Source organism: Lottia gigantea (assembly GCF_000327385.1).
Source record: "Lottia gigantea unplaced genomic scaffold LOTGIsca_83, whole genome shotgun sequence".
Lineage (NCBI taxonomy): Eukaryota > Metazoa > Mollusca > Gastropoda > Lottiidae > Lottia > Lottia gigantea.
Genome location: NW_008710756.1, coordinates 742,523 through 765,505, shown reverse-complemented (window position 1 = coordinate 765,505; position 22,983 = coordinate 742,523). Strand labels below are relative to the sequence as shown.

Sequence of the window (22,983 nt, the reverse complement as noted above, 5' to 3'; positions counted from 1 at the left end):
TCTAAATGTGATTGTCGCAATAGTCTTTCATGTATTTTTTCAATCTTATATGTGACATTACTATAACATCTGTATCTCTAAAATTAGCGGGGTTTTTGTAAAGAAACATTAATTTTATTTTCTCTAACCCATGTAGAAACTGTATCACCATGATGTCGTGAACCGGAAATAAACACAATTGTGGTAACAACCAGTAAACAAATGGCGACTCCCACGAACAATAAATTATTTATTTAGAATATCGGTCGTCGTCTCTTTGAATCATGTAATTTAGAGATTGTAAGCAAAGGTAAGGCTTTCATTTGTAAAATCCTGTAAGTCTATTCAAAATAGCCCCGATATCCCCTCCCCTTCCTTGGAAAGAATGGAGGCTGCAAAAATGGCCGGACAAACACCAGAGGAGGGAGAGCACGTATTTGATTGATGATATGATCGACAATATGAGAATAGAATGCGAATAAAAAAAAGTACGAGGTAGTCCGAGAATCCATGACCAATACCCAAAAGGTCTTCATAGATCTATTTCTAAATAAAAGGACTAGGTTCGCAATTCGTTTGACCAATCGTATCATAGTTTCGGAAAAGGAATTTTTCAAATCCATGAGAATTATCCGTGATTAATAGTTAAAAAGATGACGCGTCTTTTCTTGAGACTACGCCACATTAGCTTAAAAGAAAACACATATATAGAAATAGCAAGTGAAGGTTGTTTTGAAGCAAGGAGTTATGCGATTTTCATATTTTTATTGTTCTTCTGAAGACTATTTACATACAGTCCTATTAAGGGGTGCAGTAGTAAATTGGTTATGGTCAGTTAGTACCTATACTGTTGTTATAGTTTCAAAGCTTATTAATAGACAAATTAATTATTTTAAGGTTAGACAATTGTCATCTTTAAGTACTAAATAAAATAAGATCACGCCAACATAACTATCTGGAGATGGTTTTAAGATATGTCATCTCATGGGAGGGACTCCCCACTTGGTAATTATGGTACATTAGTTAGAATCTCAGAGGAAGAAGACACTACGGAGGAATTGAACAAAGTTTCACCAGGTACCAGACACAACGGAGTGAAGAAGAAAAAGAAGAGGCGTCATTCTCTTCCATCCATGAAACCACCAACTCCAAGCTTACAAAAATACCCCACACAATCTTCTATAAAAAATAGAAATGATGATAATGAGGACGGGAAAGAAGAGAATGGGGTGTGGTTTTGGGTCAATAAAAGTGGTTTTCCCATTGATGAGTCTACATGGGATAGAATGTGGGATCATGTAGCTAAAAATCACCCGGGTGGATATAACATGGTGTGTGGTATCAGGAGTGCCAAGGACCTTCCGCAGGTAATCAACTTTTGAATTGAACCACACAAGAAATTTAGATACCAGTACAGAAAAGTTTGCTTGGATTAATAGGAATTAAGCTGTATTTACAAATAATTTAAATCAAATATCAAGTAAAGGTATGAACTTGTAGCATGTCAACTTGGTGTCTATCTCTAAATTTCAGGTTTCCACTTACTGTCTGTCTCTCAATTTCAGGTTTCCACTTACTGTCTATCTATAAATTTTAGGTTTCCACTAACTGTCTATCTCTCAATTTCAGGTTTCCACTTACTGTCTATCGTTTCCACTTACTGTCTTTCTTTAAATTTTAGGTTTCCACTAATTGTCTATCTTTAAAATCAGGTTAATACTTACTGTATATCTCTCAATTTCAGGTTTCCACTTACTGTCTATCTCTAAATTTCAGGTGTCAATTCCACAACCTCCTTATAATTTTCCTGTCAATATTTCTGTTGCTGATAAATTAGAAAAGATTCAAAACTACATGAGAGATTTACAGTATCCTTAACTATGAAATATATTTCTCTGTTTATTTCTAAGGTATTGATCTTTTTTTGAACGTGAAATTAAGCTCAAAATCTTGTTTTGGGAGATTGTTTTTTGATACTGTACGTAGCTTATATAAAAGAAGTAGGCCTCACTAATGAGCAAGGCTTTATGAATAATTTTTGTTTTACGGCAAATCTACTTTTAGAAGTCAGCTGTTGTGTTTGTCGACAAAATACATGAAATAAATAATTTTGGAATAATAAGAAGATTTTGTCAGATTAAAGGTCATAAAATAAATTCCTTAATGAAATATAGATATAATCATACTGGAACTCAATTTTTTGAAATAAAGAAAAACAGACCAATTTCAGGGTAAGTTTACTTTGTTCTGATGAATTGGACCAATCAGTCCTGAAATTTTTCAACTTTATATCACTATTGTGTATTATTATATAAAATGCCTCCAGATGCCCAAGATGATGTGAAATACCCAGACTATATCTTTATTATGAAATTATTAAAAAAGAAAGTAAGCTCATTTGTCCAGACAAAATGAACATTATAAGACAATGTCTGCTTCAAAAGGCTATTATGGTACAGATCAGTAGGATGTTAATTTGACTGAGTGTCAAGGTTTATTAACCTGAACACACATGATATCATAAATTAATTAGAAATCTTTAGGTACAGTACTGTCTTTCTACTTTTGTTGCTAAATCAGACTTATACTGATATTCTGAGATTGACTTTGTATTGAAACATATACATCACATATTTTCATTTTGAATTTTTTTCCACCGAGGATAATTGTGATCTAAATTTGGGTCAGAATTTCTAAGAGGAAATTTTTTATAAATGTACTCTAAGTTGTCAGTTGTATATTAAACTGATATTCCATTCACAAAAGAATTATAAGTCATATTTCATTTACCGAATTTTGTTCTTTAGGTTGATGGAAAGTGCTAGAGAAATGATAAGAGAATCTTTACCTATAAAATGTTTGGAAGCTGTTATTCTTGGCATGTATCCTTTGTAAACTCAGTCAGAGTGACATACTCTCACTTGTCACAATTCCATGATTGTAATTTGGGATTTATCAGAAATGTAGTATAATTTACAAACAAGACTTTTGAGTTGAAATTTGGCAGCTAGTGGATTTAGAGAAAAATTAAAAAGTCTTGAATTATGTATCTTAATAAAAACAATAAATCCAGATTTTATATCTACAGTTAGAGATCAAAAATATACTTCTTTTTTGACAAAGTTTCCCTCTTTGCATACTGCATGGTGTTTACATAAGCCAGTGATGGTGCAGTATTTGAGTACCGGTACATATATATAAATCTACATTTAGTATGTTAAAGTTTCTTTAATTTGCTGAGATTTTTAACTAATGGTATGATGGGAGTGGAGAGATTTGCTATTAGTTTTAAAAGTACATTCGGTAGTCATGTACATCGTCATGTTGTATTAGGTATTTACTATGGTGGACTATATGGTGCTATTGGTATGAGTCGTAGAGAAGAGTTAATGTATAAACCTTTAATTTATAAGGTAAATTTTGGATTCCTTAAAGGGACAGATGCACCATTTTTTTTTACCAATCGTACATTAATCTCAGAAACAGGAATTTTTGAACAAAGCCAATCAGTAATAATGTTCACAGCTCACAGTCGAAATTTGAGCTTCCAAATCCATGTGTGTCTAGAATTATCCGCATATATTATAGTTATAATAAAAAAATCACATTCAGCAATGAAGGTATTGAGCATAATTTCTAATATAATAATATTGAAGGAAATACACGTAGGGACGCAAGGACGTCGTAGAATTAACATAAAATTGAAGTTCTCAAGAATGGTCAATATGATTATATATTCATCAGTGAACTTACCTGGTGTCATAAAGTTACAACAGAATCCCTGTAAAATCTGTAAAATCTGGAAAATTCATAAAACTAAGTAATTATTGAAAAACGATTTATCTAGATATTAAGCTTTTTTCAATAGCTAATTGCATATTTATTGATAATTACTAAGTTTTTTAGATTTATCGGATTATATAAGGGTCCTGTTATGTTATTTATGATACCAGGTATATCTACTTGCTTTTATTCGCCAAGTTTAAAATTCTTAAATTTTATGTTCATTCTAAGAAGTAGTATCTCTTTAAAATAGGTCAGTTGTCTGAAAATTGCATAGCTTGAAACTCTTGAGTAATAACATGTTCTGTTCTGTTCTAATATTTCTATGTAAGCCTAAATGTTTTCTTCTTTTATTTCTAGAATTTATCAGATTTAGTTTTAGATTTTGAAAGTAATTATATTAAATGTAAGTACACTTATTAACTTTGCTTGAAGGGCCTTAAGATCAAGCACTTATAGGAACATCAGACAAAATGTAGAAAACCTCTCTACAGTCTCTTTAATTATCCCAACCAAATATACTTCAGTAGAACCTACAACTTCCTATCAAAGTTAAGCTCATTTGCCCATAACAAGGAAGGACAGAAACAATTTTCACATCAATTTTTCATGTAATAATTAGTACTGGCACGATATTTCGGTAAATCGATGTATCACTATCCAGCATGCCACAATACACGTAGAGATACTTAACAATACCTCTCATTCCATAAACAAAATGTGGGTGTGTTGTTATTGGTTCTATGGAATTTTTTTCACTGAAATATTTTATAAGACATTGGACATTAACCACTCTCTTCAACTATATTATCAAATATCACAGTTACAAGGTTATAAATTAATATAAATTGAACCTTTGGAGATAAAGTGTTAACTTGTATCCCATTTCCCCATATCGCAATACGTATCGTATCCTGACCTTGTATCAAGCTACATATCGTATCTTGGTATGATTGGTGATACCTAGCACTAGTATTCAATTTTCTGTCTTTATTTCAGTTTATCATAGATTAAATAAAATTAAAGTTGGATTACCCATACCACATGATCCTCATAGTTTTGAACCAATTCCTTGGAAGGTAAATTGAAAAACTATTCTATTTGTTACACTTTGGGTGACTCAAAAAGTAATACAGAAACCAATTTTTTTTTTTATTAAATCCTGCAAAGATCCAAAGGGGCATTTTTTTTTTTTTGGTAGGTCAAAATTTTTTTGCTCAAATTAATGAAAATGATATACCAAAATCCAGAGAAATGTGTGTCTGGATTTATCTGTAAGTTGTAACTAAAAAATCCTTCTGTTAATTTTTAAACACCAACATTATTCAAAAGGTTTACATAAACTTTAATAGTTCATTGTGCTTTTTGGGAGGTGTAAGAAAACTGCTGTGTGGATCTAAGCAAAAGAAATGCCTTATTGTAGAGAAATATGTCTCCCACGTATTTTAAAGATTTCATAGATAGCAAAAACATAACATGAAAAACTAGATTTTAAAGAAAGGATCAAATGGTTTTTGGTGATTTTTCATTAGGTTATCAATGTCAATGTTGCTAAAACAAGAAGAAAAGACATAGTTAAGGATTTAGATCAACATGCTCGTGAAATAAGGACTAAAGCTAGATCATGGAGTATGCCAGCAAGTGTCAATAAAAAGATGAGTCCACTCATAGACACATTAGGTGGAAATCATCTCAAAACAAATCAGCAAGCAACAAAATCTTCACCATCTTCGTAAGTTTTTTAGCTTTATACTGGGTAAAATCTTGCTCTGCTAAATTTTTATTCAGCTTGATGAGACTGCAAGTTTGATGAATGTTTGACAGTCCTAATGGCAGGATGAGATCAGGTGTTCTGAAAAGAAGAACCTACCCTGCCCAACACCTGCCACATATTCATTTTAATGGAGTATGTAACATTATGATTAATAGTCAATTATAGATGTCAATATGTTTTCCAGTCAACCCAGCTGTTGTTTGGGTATTGGAAATTTCATTGCTAAAAGGTTTGACCACCAAAGATCACACATAATGAACACTGAATATTTCAGATCGGTTCCTGCAGTTGGGAGTGCTAAAACATCTTCAGTGAAAGTTAACAATGGCACATCATCAGGCTATAACAGTAGTTCTTCAGTTGGAATTCTAAAAAATGGCACAACATCAGGGTACAGTGCTACTGAAAACAGTATTACAAACATTAGTGAGCCGAATAGTAATGGTAATGGTACTTTAAATGGTAATTCTAGTGTCGGTAGTGGTGGTAATGGTACCACTTTGGATGGTAACAGTGTAACTAATCATGGTAGTAATGGTAGCAGTACTGATACAAGTGATACTGCTGAAGAGGGTATAAACAATGAAGTGTCAGTATTAAATCCTGTGAGTCAGGGAACTAATAATGTTCAAGTGGTTGAAACCCTGGATCAGGTTAATCTCACCAAGCAAATCACTGAATCTCTCTCCAATTTTACTGTAGGATCTTCAGAATATTTATTAAGAATATGAATAAATGGATGAGATGCAGAAACAACCATTTAAAAGAAAAGGTATATTGATGGTGATCGCTGCTGAGATTTCTAAGGGTAAAACTCAACTATTTAACTGTGGCTTTCAGAGCTCATACTTTAAGGTCCATGGTTGACCATTTTTGGGCTCGGTTTGGGTCTTAAATATAAGCAAATAGTCTTTAGAAATACTAGTACAGTACAAAAATGGTGTTATTCCTTCAAAAATACCTCAAACTAGGAATTTCCTTATTTTTGGTTAAAGTTATACATGTAATAGGAAAGATTTTATATGGATGATGTTTGATTATCCAGTCCTTAACAGTTGTACATTATGGCAATGCCTTGAAAAAGGCGAGATGTCAATGTAATTTTCGAACACGGATGATTAATGATAAAAATGGTTTAAAGACGGTTAAAACACTAAATTACTGATTAGCTTAGCTTAGTATTTCCCATTTCTAAGACCATTCCATAATTGACTGCTGAAGATGGTCAACCATGCCTTTAGCATTGTGTAGCATGACATCATTATGCCAGAAAAATGGGGTATATTTAAATTTCTTTCTCTGGCTGATGAGAAGAGTAAAAGGCAATTTTTATAACAGTATTTTTTGTATATATTTAAGATTATTAAGAAAACTGTGATATATTTAATTATTGCTCAAATATCTCATTTTATATCAAATATACATAAGATATGAAAAGTTTTATCTTTATCAATTTTTTAGGTTTAACCTGACAAAAATTATACAGAATTTTACATTTAGAAGTTGAAGATTTTAAATTTTGAGATTTGTATCTTTTATATTAAACATTTTATATTATATTTTAAAAAAATTATTTGATATGCATAAAATATTTTTAGCAGAATTCTCATGAATTTCTGATATTTTACATTAAAGATCCATAATTATATATCATACATTACAGTAACTGGTTTTGCTCATTTTAAGATATGTATATTATATGATTACATATAGACCAGTTGTCTGTAGATTGCAGTTGCACTCAGTTGCAGACTGTTTTAATATTTCTATAATTACACATAGATTATAGTACAATAATAATATACTTTCACTATTAAAATAGTCTTCAATACAATAATATTATAGAGTGATATAGTAATATTATAACAGAACTTGGATCATGTTGTTACTCAGAGTTTCACGTTATGTGATCTTCAGACAACAGATATCATATTTATAATATTAAGCAATATTTTAAATAGGAATATTATCTAGGCAAGATTTTAAAAGGACAGATTCGCCATTTAAAGGGGTTGTTTTGGGAGCTTATTGATATGAAACTGTTGCCAAATTTCTCAACCCAATACCTGCAAATAGAAGATGAGAATTAAAGTACAGCAAGAAATATGAATTGTATGAGAGCTTATATTCAAGGTGATATAACTAGGCAAGAATATCATTTATTACAGTTTATGACATCAGAGGGCTAATACCAATCATTAAGTGTAGTAATTTTCTCACATTTTTATGTTGTATTTTTGACCTAATTTATGTTGTTATTAAGTACAATGTGTTATGAATTTTTCAGTATTAAAATACTTGTAGTTTACTGCAGTCAATATACTTCTGTTTTGTACTACAGCGGGTGTGGTAAGTGAGGCATACTCACTTATCTTGAAAACTGATGCCACCTTTTGACTAGATTTCTACTTCTGGAATCCACATGGGGCATATTTTATCAACCCTGAGACAAATTCAAAAAGCTCACTGTGAAAATCAACCTTTTCAGTAAATATATTTAAGGTAATGCTTTGTTTTGGTTCTAATAAATTGTAGGCCTGTTATAATGTCACACACTATTAAGATTTTGATTGAATATTGTAATGTGTCTCAGTCCTAGTTGTGAGTTTATAAACAGTATTAAAGTTGTATAAAACTGATGATGTGATAATATTGTTATGTATTTCAGTTATGTATTTTTTTTTTCATTTTTTGATTTCCTGTATTGGATGCAATTTTATAGATTCTGAATAATGTAAAATCTGAATTATTGATACAAGTTATAATATAAAATCTGAATTATTAATGCAAGTAATAATATAAAATCTGAATTATTACTACAATTAATAATGTAAATTCTGAATTATATTAATACAATTAATAATGTAAATTCTGAATTATATTAATACAATTAATAATGTAAAATCTGAATTATTGATACAAGTAATAATATAAAATCTTAATTATTAATACAACTAATAATATAAAATTAGATTTATTTAGACACTATATGATTTAACATCTGATTTATTGATACAATTGATAATGTAAAATCTGATTTATTGATACAATTAATGATGTAAAATCTGATTTATTGATACAAGTAATAATATAAAATCTGATTTATTGATACAATTAATGATATAAAATCTGATTTATTGATACAATTAATAATGTAAAATCTGATTTATTGATACAAGTAATAATATAAAATCTGATTTATTGATACAATTAATGATGTAAAATTTGATTAATTGATACAAGTAATAATATAAAATCTGATTTATTGATACAATTAATGATGTAAAATCTGATTTATTGATACAAGTAATAATATAAAATCTGATTTATTGATACAATTAATGATGTAAAATTTGAGTTATGGATACAATTAATGATTATAATTAAATATATAATCTGAACTATTGATACAATTAATAATGTCAAATTTGATTATTTGATACAATTAATGATGAACTATTTGAATTATTGAAGCAATTGATAATGTCAAATCTGATTTATTGATAAATTAATTGATGTTAAATCAGAATTACTGATACCATTAATAATATATTATTATAACCTAATTTATTGATACTATTAACTGTTTTAAATTTGAATTATTGATAAAATTTATACTGTAAAATCTGATTTAATTATAATTAAAAATGTAAAATCAGGCTTATTTATGAATTAATAATTTAAAATCAGAATTATTGGATAAAAAAATTAAACGTGTAAAATCAGATTTATTTATAAATTAATAATTTAAAACCAGAATTATTGGACAGAATTTACAATGTGAAATCAGAATCATTTATGCATTTAATAACGTAAATCTTAATTAATTACAAAAATGTAAAACTGCATTAACAGTAATCTGAAAAAATGATACAATTAATAATATATAATCTGAATAAATGTTACAATTAATAATATATAATCTGAAAAAATGATACAATTAATAATATATAATCTGAATAAATGTTACAATTAATAACATTTAATCTGAATAAATGATACAATTAATAAAATCTGAAATATCTATATGATTAACAATCTTCAATGTTGAATATACTTAAAAAAAATCTAAATTATTGACACAATTATGAATGTAAAATCTGAATTGTTGACGTTATTATAAATGTAAAATCTGAATTAATGACACAATTATGAATGCAAAAAAATGATTTATTGACACAATTGATAATAAATATTCTGAATTAGTGACACAATTATGAATATAAAATCTGAATTGATAATACAATTAGCGATAAATTATCTGAAGCTATGTTACAAAAAGGTCAAATTAACAATCTTTATTAGTTATATACAAAATAGAAATAATTTATTCATATTAGAAATATCACCTATAACAGTCCTGAAAATATTAAATATTACAATTGATACAATATCCCTGTGATATTGCAGAAGTGCTAAATCTGCATTTCTAAGACAATTGGAAATGCTAAAAATTAGTATCTAATACAATTTAGTAATGCCAAATCTGAGTTTCTAAGACAATTTGGTGATACTAAATCTGAATTTCTTAGACAATTTAGAAATGCTAAAAATTAATATGTAAGACAATTTAGTAATGCCAAATCTGAGTTTCTAAGACGAATTTGGTAATAATAAATCTGAATTTCGTGGACAATTTGGAAATGCTAAATCTGAAATTCTTAAACAATTTGGAAATGCTAAATCTGAATTTCTTAGACGAATTGGTATTACTAAATCTGAATTTCTTACACAAATTGGTATTACTAAATCTGAATTTCGGTGATGCTAAATCTGAATAATTGATAGAATTTAGCAGTTTTAAATGTGAATTTCTAAGGGAATTTGGTAATGTATAAATTCCAATCATAAGGATGAATTATCTGTAATTGTAATTCAGGGTTATTCTTATCAATAAGCTGAAAAGAGGTTAGAAGTTCACAGTTATTGTAGCTCAAACTAGGATTATAGTTGAAACCAAAGCAATCTGTTGAGAACTTACAGGAGATACCACACAGTGACACAGATCTTGTGGTTTGAACACTCAAGATGGACATTGATCGTGTGTTGGTATGTCTTATAAACTTGAAATCTGAAAATGAGTAAGTACAAGAGCACAGTTAGAAAAAATTGCGGATGTCATTTTTGCCTCCTGACAGATCAAAATTAACCTTTTCATCGATCATTTCCCCACCTCTTGCCATCTATATTCTGGCGGAATACATATCACGTTCGGAGTTATTTGATAATCAACCAAATAGCCTATGTGAGTTCACTTACATGTAAGTGCTTTTCATAAGATTCTAGATAGTGAGTATAGTAACTCGCAGAGAGAGATGATTCAAAACATCTTGATTTATATAAATACAGTTCAATTAAGATGGAAAATGTTTTTAAATGAATTCTTACCTTGTAATCCAGTATTATTTCCAGGGTACTCTATTTCCCAAGTGAAATTTTCATATCGCATTAATGATAAATACGCTATATTGAACGGCAGTTGTGACGTCCCTGACACAACACTCTGCTGGTCGACGATATTTCCATAACCAAGTCGGATATAATTCGACTGCCAACTTATCCAGAATGGTTTAAATTGATAACAATCAACAATACATGGCTTATAATTCTCATAACTGTAAAAATCAGGTCTTATATCACAATCACCGGCACTGCCTAAGACGATAATTTTCACTAATCTATAAAATAACAAAAAAATAACAGAATGTCTAAAATTCCATCTTGATCCATAACAACTATTGGGATCTTCGGGCAATGATGTATCGAGATGTGGAATACCGAGTACGGGATATATTTCTGGCCTTATCAGTCGACATAAGTTAATTTCCACTACCCGTATGCCATTCCAGAAAGAAAATACGATAGTCTTTCAATAAAATAAATGCGAGCGGCCTTTGACGGCCTAAATGAACGTTAATGGAGTTTCACAGATCTTAATTAGAAGAATTTTAAATCTGGAAGTAGTTGGCGACTCCAATTGTGTCCCACAGAACATCTAAATCTGCATTTTACTTATACAATATACCGATAAATTCCCACGCCATGCAGACCATGTTTACCGAGACTCCAGTTTTTTTTTACAATTATACAGATGAATCCTTCCGCTTATTCCATCTAGATTTATTTGAGAAGAAAATGATACCACAGTTAACTTACTGATATAAATCCGAATAGAAAAAGAAGTGTGCATCTCTACAAGCTTTAACATGAAATATAAGTGACGTTATTCTTGATACATCCGTTATTTGCATGTTAATAGAGGTTTTATCAATTGCAACCCCATCTACTGAAATATAAAAAAAACAATTTACGGTAACACAAATCCCATTTATATGAATTTATTATAAACAATATCCTACTTGTTCTAATAAAAGAAATATCCTACTTACTGTATACAATACCCTAATTATTGTAATATAATATACAATATCCTACTTGCTGTTTTATAAAAAATATCATACTTACTGTAATATAAACAATACCCCATAGACTGTAATATTAACAATATCTATAGAATGAAAAATACCCTACTTACTGTAGTATAAACAATATCTCATAGCTTGCTGTAATATAAACAGTATCCTACTTGTTGTAATATGAACTGTATTATACATAATAACATATAAACAGTATCCTACTTGTTGTAATATGAACTGTATTACAAATAATAACCTACTTGCAGTAATATAAACAATATCCTATAGCATGCGGTGTAATAAACAATATCCTACTTGCAGTAATATACACAATATCATATAGCTTGCTGTTATATGAACAATATCATTCCTGCTATGATATAATCAATATCTTACTTTTTGTAATATAAACAGTGTCATACTTACTGTAACATAAACAATATGCTATAGCTTGCTGTAAAATAAACAGAATCCCACTTACTGTAATATCAACAATATCCTACTGTTACATAAACAATATCCTACTTGCTGGATTATAAACAATATCTTACTTACAGTAATATACGCAATATCCCATAGCTTGCTGTAATATACACAATATCCTACTTGCTGTAACATAAATAATATCCTACTTAATGCAATATAAACAATACCCCACATATTGTATAATGAAGAATATCCTATGTACTGTACTATAAACTTTACCTTACTAACTATAATATAAACAATATCCTACTTACTGTAACATAAACAATATCATTCTTACTGTAATATAAACAATATCCTACTTACTGTAATATAAACAAAACCCCACTTACTTTTGTATGAACAATACCCCAATCCCACATACTGTACATATAAACAATATCCTATTTTTGCTGTAATATAAACAGTAAAACACCTACTGTAATATAAACAATATCGCACTTGTAATAGAAGTAGTATCCTACTTACCGTACTTGTTCTAATATAAGTAGTATCCAAGGAGCTGTAGTATCCCACTTGCTCTTTTATATACAACATCCTACTTGCTGTCATATAAACAATATCATACTTGCCGTAATAGAAGTAGTATCCTACTTACACTACGTGTTCTAATATAAACAGTATCCCACTTGCTCTTTTATAAACAGCATCCTATTGTAATTTTAACAGCATTCTACTTGCTGTAATATTAACAATATCCTACTTGTCGTAATATTAGCAGTATCCTGCTTACTGTAATATAAACAGTAACTTACTTGTTCTAATACAAACAGTCTCCCAAATGCTGTAATGTAAGCAGTATCCTACTTATTATTATATAAACAATCTGTAATACTTAGTGTAATATATATAAACAGTAACCTACTACCAGGCAGCTGGCAGACAATAGAGTTGTGCTTCAAGGCATCATTGATTTAAAGAATTAAAATTTGGCTTTGACATTTTCTTAAAGTTTGACTAACGAATCAATATGATTGCAATACATAAAAGAATATATAGATTTTCAATTTTGTACGAGTTGTTTGATATGACTAAACGTTTTGGGATTTGGACGTTTAAATAAGCATTTAAAAATTAAAGAGAAAAGTGTGAAATCAAGTCGATATTATTTTGGTATGTGTTCGAAACTAATGTACGGATTTAACCAAATTAAACACCAAATTGAGTCTCCTTCTTATTTCAAAGATTTCAATTAAAAATATATATAGCTGTTGATGCATAATACAATGAAAATGGTATCGCTCAGTCGTTAGAGATTTGGTTTGTCGTCTGTTAGCGATTAGATGCCGTGGGTTCGAATCATCCTCAATGTGAAAATAAATCTGATTTCTGTGCCATTGCATATATACAGATTGTATAACTAATCACTGACTGAATCAAACCACACAACATATACAGATTGTATAACTAACCACTCTCTGAATCAAACCACACAACTTATACAGATTGTATAACTAATCACTAAGAATCAAACCACACAACATATACAGATTGTATAACTAATCACTAACTGAATCAATCCACACAACATATACAGATTGTATAATTAATCACTAACTGAATCAAACCACACAACATATACAGATTGTATAATTAACCCCTAACTGAATCAATCCACACAACATATACAGATTGTATAACTAATCACTAAGAATCAAACCACACAACATATACAGATTGTATAACTAATCACTAACTAAATCAAACCACGCAAAATATACAGATTGTATAACTAATCACTAAGAATCAAACCACACAACATATACAGATTATATAACTAATCACTAACTGAATCAAACCACACAACTTATACAGATTGTATAACTAATCACTAACTGAATCAAACCACACAACATATACAGATTGTATAACTAATCACTAACTGAATCAAACCACACAACATATACAGATTGTATAATTAACCCCTAACTGAATCAAACCACACAACATATACAGATTGTATAACTAATCACTAACTGAATCAAACCACACAACATAATAACAGATTGTATAACTAATCACTGACTGAATCAAACCACACAACATATACAGATTGAATAACTAATCACTAACTGAATCAAACCACACAACTTATACAGATTGTATAACTAATCACTAACTAAATCAAACCACACAATATATACAGATTGTATAACTAATCACTAACTGAATCAAACCACACAACTTATACAGATTGTATAACTAATCTCTAACTAAATCAAACCACACAATATATACAGATTGTATAACTAATCACTAACTGAATCAAACCACACAACTTATACAGATTGTATAACTAATCACTAACTAAATCAAACCACACAATATATACAGATTGTATAACTAATCACTAACTGAATCAAACCACACAACTTATACAGATTGTATAACTAATCACTAACTGAATCAAACCACACAACATATACAGATTGTATAACTAATCACTAACTGAATCAAACCACACAACTTATACAGATTGTATAACTAATCACTAACTAAATCAAACCACACAACATATACAGATTGTATAACTAACCACTGACTTAACCAAACCACACAACATATACAGATTGTATAACTAATCACTGTCTGAATCAAACCACACAATATATACAGATTGTATTACTAATCACTGACTGAATCAAACCACACAATTTATACAGATTGTATTACTAATCACTAACTGAATCGAACCACACAACATATACAGATTGTATAACTAATCACTAACTGAATCAAACCACACAACATATACAGATTGTATAACTAATCACTATCTGAATCAAACCACACAACATATACAGATTGTATAACTAATCACTAACTGAATCAAACCACACAACATATACAGATTGTATAACTAATCACTAAGTGAATCAATCCACATATACATATTGTATAACTAATCACTAACTGAATCAAACTACACAACATATACAGATTGTATAACTAATCACTAACTGAATCAATCCACATATACATATTGTATAACTAATCACTATCTGAATACAACCACACAATATATACAGATTGTATAACTAATCACTATCTGAATCAAACCCTAAAATAAACTTACCCACTAGAAACCATAATCCAAATGATAGTAACTTGTATAACATTTTCAATCTTCTTAGAACCAGTTTATTTGATTTTTGTTAAAATATTTCCAGCGACAATTCGATGTTTAAAGAGATTCTGTCTTCCTTTTGACACTGTTGGATTGAATTCTATGTTTATATAATATATAATAATAATGATAAACCCGGAATTAACATTGACAGCACTATTTACCACACATTTATGGTGTTCCTCTTTTATTGTTAGAAACTTATTGTTTTTACTGGAAGTCATACGACAATCAATGAATTGTTTATTACCAATCGCAGGGAAAATGACCGGATGGAATTTAAAAGAATTATTCTAAAGCCTATAGTTCATCTTCTGAAAAATTCACTTCCTTGATCCCAGAAAGCGAGTATATATGCTACATTCATAACTATGTACAGCGACAGTGTCATATTGGGAAAAAAGATGATTATGAATCTACAGACCAAGTTTTATTCAAATCAACTGGAAATTAAAGGAGATATAACATTTTCAATTTTGTTTAAATTGTCGAAAACTTCATGTTTTGATCAATATTCAATATACCTACATAATATATAAATCTACAATTAGTTGAAAGTACTGTGCGAGATCAAAGTGACTAATATCGAGAATGGTACTCGGAAAACTCCCAGATTCCAATTTCATTACACCCCACTCGGAAAACTCTCAGATTCTAACTTCATTTCACCCGACTCGGAAAACTCTCAGATTCTAACTTCATTTCACCCGACTCGGAAAACTCTCAGATTCTAACTTCATTTCACCCGATTCAGAAAACTCTCAGATTCTTAATTCATTTCACCCGATTCGGAAAACTATCAGATTCTTACTTTATTTCACTCAACCCGGAAAACTCTCAGATTCTAACTTCATTTCACCCGATTCAGAAAACTCTCAGATTCTTAATTCATTTCACCCGATTCGGAAAACTCTCAGATTCTTACTTTATTTCACTCAACCCGGAAAACTCTCAGATTCTATCTTCATTTCACTCGACTCGGAAAACTCTCAGATTCCAACTTCATTTCACCCGATCCTCGGAAAACTCTCAGATTCTATCTCCATTTTACCCGACTCGGAAAACTCTCAGATTCTATCTCATTTCACCCGATCCTCGGAGAACTCTCAGATTCTATCTTTATAACACCCGATCCTCGGAAGACTCTCAGATACGAACTTCATTTTACTCAACTTGGAAAACTCTCAGATTCTAACTTCATCTAACCCGACTCGGAAAACTCTCACATTCTAACTTCATTTCACCCGATCTTCGGAAAACTCTCACATTCTAACTTCATTTCACCCGACTAGGAACTCAGATTCTAACTCCATTTCACCCGATTCGAAAAACTCTCAGATTCTTACTTTATTTAACTCAACTCGGAAAACTCTCAGATTCTATCTTCATTTCAACCGACTCGGAAAACTCTCAGATTCTAACTTCATTTCACTCAACTCGGAAAACTCTCAGATTCTAACTTCATTTCACCCAATCCTCGGAAAACTCTCAGATTCTAACTTCATTTCACCCGACTCGGAAAACTCTCAGATTCCATCTTCATTTCACCCGATCCTCGGAAAACTCTCAGATTTTAACTTCATTTCACCCGACTCGGAAAACTCTCAGATTCTATCTTCATTTCACCGAAATTGGAAAACTCTCAGATTCTAACTTCATTTCACTCAACTTGGAAAACTCTCAGATTCTAACTTCATTTCACCCGACTCGGAAAACTCTCAGATTCTAACTTCATTTCACTCAACTTGGAAAACTATCAGATTCTAACTCTATTTCCCCCGTCTCGGAAAACTCTCAGATTTTAACTCTATTCCACCCGATCCTCTGAAAGCTCTCAGATTCTAACTTCATTTCACCCGATCCATTTCGTTTTCTCTGCTAGTAGCCTATATAACTATGAAAGGTTTGCCAGTAATTAAGGTCGAAAGGCGTCACATTGCTGTTTTTACTAACCCTTTAGCCTGTTACTAGTGGTGGTCTTAAGAGGACGAAGATAATGTATTAATTCATGTAAAAGAATAAACAGAGAACACTATCTTCTGGTATTGTATCATAAGATTTAGTTTGGAAACTGACAAAATTGATAATTAACAATAATATAAGAATATTTTAATAATAAAACACTATCACAGACAATAATAATTTTTCAAACCAGTTTATATTGCCAACGTTATGTGCAATTATTTGTAACAAAGGAATTATTCTGCAATAACTGGCCATAACCTTTACAGTTTTCGCTCAAAAAACTGATATAATTAAATATTATATTTGAAATTACTTCACAAAAAATACATCTGTCCAAATTCAATAACTTGTCTGAAAATGGCAGAAGTCACAATTTTGTGTGCAAGGATTAAATTTTTTAATCGCAAAGGACCTCAAGTGATAAAGCATATTTAGAGATTAGAGACGTCATAAAACACTAAGTTTTGGTGGAATTACAGGTACCACAGACGTCTGACTGAAAATTGAGATGGTGAAAATTGATACTATCATTGTCACCGATACACACAAAAAGTTTAGAAAAAACCTCTTTATCCCTTTATGGACAATTATACTTGCAAGGCGCAGATTTAAATCGCACTGGGAAATTTCTTTGGTGGACTTCTCTCAGCGGAGTTTTTATTTTTTGTATTTTCCTCGTTGTTGTTTAAGGCAGTGGAGGGTTTATTTGTAGGGTTTTTCTCTTTGTAATTTACGGCATTTTTATATTTCCAATTCGGGTATTTAAATATACGCCTTTTAACTGGATTTTTCTCTTTGGTATTCACTGAAGTCAAGGGTTTATTTTTTTGATTTTTGTCGTTGGTATTTACAGCAGCAGAAGGCATATTTTCAGAATTTTCTTCTTTGGCACTTAAGGTAGATTTGCGTTTAGCTAATTCTTTTTTCAATATTTGATTTTTGATGGCTGATTCTGTAGTTCGTCCTAAAATATTTTGGGCCAGTTGCTCCACCATCACCTCCTCGGCATCTTTTGGCTTCAGTTGTTTTGTTATATTTTCTCGAACCTGTTGGATTTTTTCTGAAAGCGAGTTAGGGATTGGTTTTCCTTGTTCTTCAGCTTCACTTCCTGGATGTTTAACTTTGATGACCTTTTGTACCTGATCCACCACTTTGTTCTCTTTTTCTCTGTCCTTTACAAGTGAGTTCACTTTATTCTCAATATCTTGAATTGGTTTTGGTTTATTGGTTTTTATATCAGGTTTTTCTTTCTCTTCTACTTTATTTTCTTCGTTTTCAATTGGTGTCAAATTTTCTTTTGAGAGACTTGATACACTTTCTGAGGTTAATCTGTCCAATGCTACACCCAAGGATGAAGCTCTATCTGTCAACTGAAAAAATCACATCATTTCAAAATTAGATTTAGATAATCACATAAGCTTATACTGCCTGGCTTCAATTAGTCTGTTTGATAAATTTTTATTTTAACACTTATCTGAACAAGCTTGTCAGTTCTTTATGTAGCATGGATATAATATGCCCGTCATCCATTCGACATCCCTTTATTTTCTTTGAACTCTTCCAAACATGCATACTTTCAATCCATATGAAACTGTATTATGCATGATTAGAAGAGCTCAGTATCAAAATAGGGGATGTATTTTTTAATTCCCTTTAAATTTATTCCAGTCTAGTTATATTTAGTTTAGTTAGTCATGTATATAACATGCTAATGTCGATATGGGCAAGATCCTCTTTTCAAAGTTCCTCCCCATAATCAAACTCTACAAGATATCCTTTGCGCCATGTTCCTCCTTAGATCCAATGTCTACAAGGCATTTGGTAATGATCTTCCTAAGGCTGATTTGTTTAGTCAGGAGGCCTGAATTTATCTGGTTGTATCTCATGATTTTTACCACTGTAGTAGTTGCGAAGCAGACCATGCTCAGTCTTTTCGAAACCCCTGATGGTGGTGAGTTCACCAACACACAACTTCTACACTCGATTTTGTCATGCTTTGGGTGGGATTTTTATTACCAGAATTGTCTTGCTTGTACGGATTTTTTTTCTTAAGGTCTGGCATGAAGGTGGCAGCATTCAATAACTGCGACATCAAGCTTTGACAGTCAAAATTTCTAAGAAATAAAACACGACTACTTTCTGGTCAAGAAAATTCTTTCAGGGAAGCAACAAATGTTATGTAAAATCTATGTATGTATATAAATACAATAAAACTGATAAAGAGAAAAAAAAAACTAACCGATTCTCCTTGATTCTCATCTAACTTTCGTTTTAGATGTTCACCAATGGTGTTGATAGAGTCGTCAAAATGAGAGATATCTTGTTTGAGCTGAACTTGATGTACTTCTATATTATGTACAACTTCTAATATTCTCTTGTACACATCTTCTAATACATGTATCTTGTTCAATGCATTGCTCTGTAAACAGATAAGCAATATAAGACTTATAAGCTTATATGTTTTCAATACGTATGATAAAAACAAGGTCTAACTATACGGGGCCTATGCTTCTGGGATGTGACATGACGTCTGCTTTCATCCCTGATACCTATTAGCCACGGTAGCTCCCATAAACCACCAAAGAAAATTTCTCACCTGTTCTTTTCTCATATTATCAAAGATTTGTTGGGTATGTCTATGAGCTAGAGCTACAGCAGTTATACCAGCTTTATTGGATTGGTCACTCAATTTAACATTGACTATATCTTTAATTAAATTTGCTAATTCATTGTGTGAGCCCTTAATACTCTTCTCTAGTTCTTCATTAGATCTTCTTAAAAATGCAACATCATTCTTTAGCGTAGTTAATGTTCTAAGTCTTTCCATATTTGCTGAGGACTGCAAAGCAATAGAAGAATTGGTATTGAAATATTCGATAACAAAGAGAAAAAAAACATGTATTCACACCCGAAAGTTTAAATCATAACGATAACAACATGGAAAGATTGTTGCTTTCATACATTTCATACTAGTTCATTCATACAAGATCCAAAGGTCAAAGGTTGCCTTGAATAAGACATCTTTCCTCATTATTCCAGTCATCCCTGCTGTAAATGGGTGTGACAATCAAAGCAAGATCAATATCAAGACAAGGACCAGTTTGTAGACTGCTAGATCTTTGAAAACTCAACCAAGTTATCATTCTAGTTAAGTGTTTTTTTTAATATCTTTTTTAAATAACATAGCCATATTTGAGGAATTATTTCTTAAACCTGGTTAGATTGATTTTTAAAACACTTTAGTTATCCCATTGTTTGTTACTAAGGTATCAAAACATAAAACAAAGTCTATCAGTTGCATTTATAGTGAAAATCCGACGCTTGATTTGTGCTTGCCCTTTTGTGGGTATAAAACTGCGCACTATGCGCATGCACTCAAATAAACATATTCACGACTCGTTTTTGAGATATTGAAAGCGCGGTTCATAACGCAAATTACGTCACCCATTGAAAAGATGGCGTCGTCATATAAACGAATGGCCTACGTGACGTCACTAACACCCGATCAACAGCAAGAAAAGGGGCTTAAAACTGACCTTTCTCAGAAATGTGTGATGGAAAAATGCATCTGAAAATATCATGAAATTGCTCAATCAATTTCGATTTTAATGATGTAAAATAAGATTACATGTATATAGTTTTGAGTTAGTGGGATTGTAGAAGGAGGCATTATAGACGTCAAGGTGGCAATTTTACTGCAGTGACACCAAGAAACCTAACGTTTGCGTTATGACCCTTTCTCTGGATTCAATATGGCTGACGGGTGAATAAGGTCTATTTTATAGTAAAGAACTATAACCCATCTAAAGATTGTTACGGTACCTGAGGATTATCAATTCTCTTAATATCATCTTGTAGAGTCTTAACTCTCTTCTGTAATAATGATAAACTGTTAAACAAACTTCTTCGTTCACCTTCATCAGATATGACTCTACCATACAGTTCATCATAGGTTTCATCTGATTTCACCTGTTTCTTGTCAAATACTCCCAACTTATTCTCCATATCTTGCAGACCATCCGCTAACATTTTCTGATTATTCAGGATTTTCATTATCAATGGATTACTCTGCAAAGACAAAGGTGATGTTTATTGCAAATTTTAATATCAAAGGACCCAGAATCTACAAAAATCTGTAATAAGAAGTATAAAGCTTGGTCCATGCAATGTAATGTTATATTTTATTATATATAACAAACATTCATATCAAACTACGTATGTTCTTACATGTGTTATTTCCATATATACGTATGCGCCGATGCAGGCTTTGAACAAATGTCAACTACTGACAAATCAAGGTACTGGTAGTAAAGGTAGAGAGCAGACACATGGTTGACTCTTGAAAGCTTCAAGATCTTCCCTCATGATGGGACCTGGATGATTGCGTCTCAGCATCGTTAGTAACGGCCTCGAGGTACAGGTATGTCATGATATGAATAGTTAAGCAAAGAATGGAATGGAACTGAGCTAAAACAAATACCTTTAATTCTGATCTAGTAGAATGAACTTTCCGTCTTAAAAGACTCATTAGTTCATTCATCTGATCTTGTTTTTCACTCATTCTTTCTAATTCATTCTTGTTGCTATCATCATCTTTCTTCACTTCTGCGAGAAAAGCTTGAAGTTTATCCATATTATTACTAATCGTTTCGACATCTAAGTCAGACCTCTGCTTAGATTGACGTAACATTCTTAGATCGCGGTTGCTGTTTGAACGATGATGCATGAGCTGTGAAATCTCGTTCTGCATAAGAAGTGATATTTGCATAAGTTTTTCCATTTTGCTTTTCATCAGCAGATACGCATGTTTTGATTCTCCTTCATGCGAGTTCTTTACTTCTATATCTTGTAATGTCTTTTCCATATCTGTTTTCATTTGCTGAAAAATAAATAGATATTATGCCCATGAATGGCAAGGGAAATGGAAAGGTTAGTGTGTTTCTTCAATATGTTGATTTGGACTTCGTTTGCGGTTCGAATCGTTAGTACTTGGTTTATATATTGCAATGTAGATTGAAAATAACATGACAATACGTGTTATTCGGTGAACAGATGATAACTTCTAAATGTAACTCAACGGATTCATATTATGAACTCGCAAGAACTCGTAACGTGGTGATGATGATAAGTTCAAAGTTTTCTAAGCTTGAATTTGCCAATGAATCCAAGAATTGGATCATACTTGAAGTAATTCATTGCTGAACCAGTGTGCTTTCGATGCAAACATGGAAATAGAACGACTGATTAGAGAGTAATTTGAAAATTGACCTTACCTTAAAGTTCTTCACTTTGAATTCAAGGTCATTCATTTGATCTTTGAGAGATTTTATTTGTCCCAATTCAGTCCTCTCAAATTCGCGTTTTTCTTGCAAATATTGTTTCAGAATTTCTGGATCAAACCCTGCAACAAAATGTAAACTTAGTTACAACATTGTATGTTATAATGTTTAAAG

The 22,983-nt window shown here is 31.0% G+C and overlaps 2 protein-coding genes across 2 annotated transcripts; one reads left to right on the top strand and one right to left on the bottom strand.

Annotated features, from left to right (window-relative positions):
• Window positions 1-1,112: 1,112 nt before the first annotated feature.
• LOTGIDRAFT_133279 (hypothetical protein) lies at window positions 1,113-5,498 on the top strand (the record flags this gene model as incomplete). Its single annotated transcript, XM_009067544.1, has 8 exons — window positions 1,113-1,346; window positions 1,756-1,847; window positions 2,154-2,210; window positions 2,787-2,861; window positions 3,221-3,392; window positions 4,123-4,168; window positions 4,762-4,841; window positions 5,295-5,498. The coding sequence occupies 8 exons, from the start codon at window positions 1,113-1,115 to the stop codon at window positions 5,496-5,498; spliced, it is 960 nt and encodes a 319-aa protein (XP_009065792.1).
• A 3,914-nt stretch (window positions 5,499-9,412) lies between these two features.
• On the bottom strand, window positions 9,413-15,557 carry LOTGIDRAFT_169227 (hypothetical protein; the record flags this gene model as incomplete). The annotated part of the gene is made up of 12 exons (XM_009067543.1): window positions 9,413-9,459; window positions 10,518-10,607; window positions 10,925-11,214; window positions 11,693-11,822; window positions 12,072-12,137; window positions 12,379-12,406; window positions 12,508-12,561; window positions 12,693-12,717; window positions 12,771-12,830; window positions 12,907-12,959; window positions 13,194-13,222; window positions 15,515-15,557. 12 exons carry the CDS (start codon window positions 15,555-15,557, stop codon window positions 9,413-9,415), a joined length of 915 nt encoding a protein of 304 aa, XP_009065791.1.
• Between the last annotated feature and the right edge of the window lie 7,426 nt (window positions 15,558-22,983).